The sequence below is a fragment of the Arachis ipaensis genome, chromosome B03 (genome assembly GCF_000816755.2).
Source record: "Arachis ipaensis cultivar K30076 chromosome B03, Araip1.1, whole genome shotgun sequence".
NCBI lineage: Eukaryota > Viridiplantae > Streptophyta > Magnoliopsida > Fabales > Fabaceae > Arachis > Arachis ipaensis.
In genome coordinates, this window is record NC_029787.2 from 122919882 (window position 1) to 122924544 (window position 4663).

The 4663-nt window shown below is 38.7% G+C and overlaps 1 protein-coding gene across 1 annotated transcript; it reads right to left on the reverse strand.

Moving 5' to 3' along the window:
* LOC107631248 (aspartic proteinase PCS1) lies at positions 2243-4011 on the reverse strand (the record flags this gene model as incomplete). The annotated part of the gene is given in 1 exon segment (XM_016334628.2): positions 2243-4011. A coding segment is annotated over 1 exon segment (1355 nt), but the record flags the coding sequence as incomplete, so codon positions are not given.

Below are 4663 nucleotides of genomic sequence, written 5' to 3' on the forward strand. Positions count from 1 at the left end.
ACTATTCAGAATTAGAGAGTTAATAGCCTCATTCAATAATTGGACTTGAACTATTGACAACTCAAACCTGATGTATTTTTCTCTTCCAATTAGTCCTATCTTATTTTTGGTTGTTTGAGGACAAACAACAGTTTAAGTTTGGTGTTGTGATGTGTGAGTATCTTATACCCTTTTTCATAGCATTTTCTAGTAGTGTTTAGTTAGATTTTATTAATTTGTACCATGTTTTAGTTTAAAATTCATCTTTGGATACTACTTTGAGTTTTTGTATTATTTTTATAATTTTAGGTGAATTTTGGGCGAATTTGGTAAAATCTTGTTCAGAGACGAAGAAAGGATAGCAGATGATGTCAATCCTGACCTCCGTACATTCTAACGAGCATATCTTGAGTTATAGAGGTCCAATTGACGCGGTCTCAATGGCGTTAGAAAGTTAACTTTCAGAGCTTTCCAACGATATATGATAGTTTATACTTCTCTCCCAGAATCACTGCCAAAACTGGCATTAAACGTCCATACCTGGTATTTAACGCCAAAAAAGGAGCAAGCCCAGCGTTGAACGCCCAAAAATAACGTTCAACGACAGCCTGGGAGCAAGGAAACAGCAAGCACGCCCCCTTATGGGCGTTCAACGCCCAAAACCTAAGTGGAATGTCAAGCATCAACCGAAGCACATAACCAAGTGGACCCCAAACTAGATTTTAGCACTCCTCAACTTATTTTATCTTATCTTTGTAACTTTTAAATTAAAATTAACATCTTTTAGGGTTAGTATTTACTATTTAAAGAGGATATCACTTAGGTTTACAGACACATTACTTCAGATCTTCTTTTATTTTTAATTCTGTTTTCTCTGTAAGTCATGAACAACTAAACCCCTGGTTAAGATTATGAACTCTATTTATTTCTATGGATTGATATTATTACTTTTTTTGTTTATATATTTATATTATAATAGTTCGTTCTGTCCCCCTAATCATATAAATGATATAAAGTGAGTGATCCAACTTTAAAAGACACGAATTAAGCATTGTATCCGTGTCTTGTCACGCATGATGAGCGAGCGCTAGCTTTAGTAGTGTTTAATTTGTGGGGAAACTCTTTAATTAAGAGCATCTTCTCCTGTCAAAGTTAACAAGTTAACAAAAATATCCTTCTTCTCATTACATCTAGAGTATAATTAAGGCGCACAAGTCCTATTCAATTATCCTCCTCCGATTCTCTACAACTTTGGTTTGTATATATAGTTGTAGCTGTCTTGATAAAGATTGCACTTCAATGTTCCAGTGCGTGTGCACTGTTTCTTGCTCCCAAATTTTATAGTGCCAGGTTGGCTATAAAGTCATAAATAAAAATGCAATGAATTTCAAATAATATCCTACTGTTCTTGAAGGCTACATTGGACTACACACTAATACTTCATAGTCCAAGCTTAAGGCTGTTGACAACTGTTCATTTTTGTTCTTTTCTTGTGTGTTCCATTATAACATCTTTATGGTTAATTGTATATTTTCATAAAATGAACAATATGTTGGACGGACCATATCACTTGTTGAGTCAATTGTGGAAAGCTCTTAACCATGAGAGAGATTTCAGGGAGAAATCGAGTAAGATAACATAAGATGAGAAGACACAACATCCAACTCAAAATCTTAAGGTGTCAAGTTAATGGGTCTCTCATCTTATAAACTTCTCACTCTTCCTTACTTACTTTGATGTGGGACTTACTTCAACACTCCTTAGACTTGCAATACTAACACAATATATGTTTAGTAGCTAGTATTTTTCTTATTTAAGATTTAAACTCTTATAACAATAATAATGTACCTTCTAGAATTGCTTATGACTGATGACCAGCCATGGATGCATGGTGGGGTTGGTACTTGATAGCGGAATGAGATACGACTAATTTAAGAATTAAGAATAGTCCAACAATGCTGTAGGCTGTATGAAGAAAAAGGTTTTATACACAATATTTAAAGCAGATTTATGGTATTTAATTAGGATTTTTTTTTTTCAAAGTATCCTTCAACCATTAGATTAAGAAACTAATTCCATAATTCGTCGGAAATTAAAGTTTTATTTAAATATTTATTGTTGACTACATATATAAAATTAAATTCAAATTTTCGATATTTATTTAAATGAATAAGTGAGTTTATCATTTCATCCGTTTAAATTAGTTAATTATTAAAAAGAAAAACGGCTATATTAATAATCCCTCACACTCACACATATGTAGTAATTAATACATAATATTTGCACAAAGTATACATATGAAGGGTAAAGCTAAGGATGACATTCGCAAACACTGAATATTTTTTGTTTTTTCAAATAAACAAAGGCATCGGGTCATATATTAATAATAATAAATAATATATAACAGGAATAATCTACATAAACCTAATCCTCATATTTACATCTCTCGTTGATAACTTGATATTATAGTGTACGTGATTACTACTAATTTAGTTATGGCTTTTGACGCATGCAAGGTCCATGCAAGAGCGCGTGGTCCCAAATCAAATTGACCTTGTCACGTCATGCTGGAACACAACATATCTCCTTTTCAACTTCACTCTTCCACCGTCCGATTCACATCATCGCTCTGATGATCAACGGTCAGACACACGAACACGCACACACTCACTGCTACTTAACCCAATCTGCTACAATCAGCACCACCGAAGCCCACTCTGCGATTGGTGAGATCAAACTCCACCCACAGATTCTGTTGATGGAAGTTCCCTATTATGTTACTTGCCGCACCCAATTTATCGGAACTCCCAATCCCTATGCAGTGGACCCCGCCGCCCACGTCAGCAAGCACCCTCTCCTTGGGAACTACAATCTCCACACCCTTCTCAAATTCAAAAACCATCTCCCCTATCAGCCGTCCGATCTCAACTCCAGCATCTCGACCGTCAAAACACATGTCGGCCATTCCACCGTACACGTACTCCTTCTTCATCCTGGGCCCCACGATTCTAACCACTTCCTCCCGTACCTTGTCATAGGCTTCACTAACCAGGTACGTGAACTCGGATCCAGAGTCCACCATAGTCTGACCCGACCCTCCAGCGTCGGGTCGGAAAACTGCCGGCGAAATGTTCAGTCTTTTCCCGCCTATCCGGATACCGTTCATGGCGACAGTGTAGGCCAAGGGGTCAAGATTCGGCATGCGTTGACTCTGTGAAAAAGTCAACATAGGGATATACTTGAACCCGGTGGAGTGCGGGTTGTTACCAAGGTAGAAAGACCCGGTTGGAGCGGGTCCGGGTTGAACCTGCCTTGGCGGAACGCAATAAGAGAATTTGTTGATTTTGGCCTGGGATGAGAAGGACAATCTTCCGCGATTAATTCCTAAAATGCCCCTGGCGTCGCTGGAGTAAGTTGCGCAGCCAAGGATGAGGGGAGGGGTAGAGTGGGCAGGTGCGAAGGTTAGTTTCTCGCGGACGAGATTGCCCTCGGCATAGCTTCCATCAGCGTAGAAATAAGAATAGTGGCAGAGGCGGTTCTGGTCGCAGGAGGTTGGGAGGGTAAAATCGGGAATTTGAGGCTTGCAGAGAGGGTGGGTGCAGGGTAGTACGGAGAAGGTTGAAGAGAGAGAAGGGTCAAAGGAGGGGGTTGGAGGAGGCGGTGGTGGCTTAACGGCTTTCTTATTGTGACACTGAATCCAAGAGAGTTGGCTTCCGGTGTCGAGAATCATTTGTTGTGCCTGTGGGGGTGTACCAATGGGTAGAGTCACTATGAGTACATTGGAGTATTTGAATGTGGACCTCAAGTTATAGGAAGAAGAAGAAGAAGAAGAAGGAGCCTTGGTGTTCCTCGAGGAGAGCATGAGAGAGGAAGATAGCATCTTTGCCGTTGCGTTTGTGGAGAGAGAATGTGTGGTTAGTGGGAATGACATTGAGAAGGATGAGTTTGTGGTGGTGAGTTTTGCAGCAGATATGATGGTGATGAAGAAGGGGAAGAAGAGAAGCATCTTGAAGAGTGGTAACAGAGGCATGGCCATAGGCATTGGAGTGAGAGAGTAGCAAAGTGAGGTGTGGGTAGTGATGTGGTTATATAGGGAGAAAAAGTAGCATTAAACAGTTGGAATAATGAACAAAGAAAGAAAGAAAGAAAAGAAGAAGACGCGTTTTCTTCGGTTGAGTTTTGGGTGGGTGAAATGGATCCTGTCCTGTCTTTGCAAAAGCCATGTCCATGTGTCGTAAGGATCACTGTTTAAATATATGTTCTCTTTAAATTACCAAAAATACAGTTAGAAACATTAAGAACTGATAAAAACAATCTCTAATGTGTTATTTTTTTCACAATTTTTTGTCCCTGAGATATTTTCCTACCTACAACACAGATTGGTGTGTGGAACCATAATTAAAATGGGGTTCGTCTCATTTAAATCTGGAAGGTGTGTGTTAGTTAATGATTTTCCCTCTCTCATTTATGTGAATGTGCATTTGTCCTATGATCCCACCCCTGTCTCTGACTATGTGTTATTCCATTGCCCCCTCAAATTTATTAGGCTTTTATATTTCTCAAATTGGATTAGATGTGGACATATGCGTAAAACATAATCTTTTATACGTGTCAGTTGTGACATCCACCAATCGGTGGTGATCATATATTCATATTCCTTTTATTTTCTTAATTAAGAATTCAA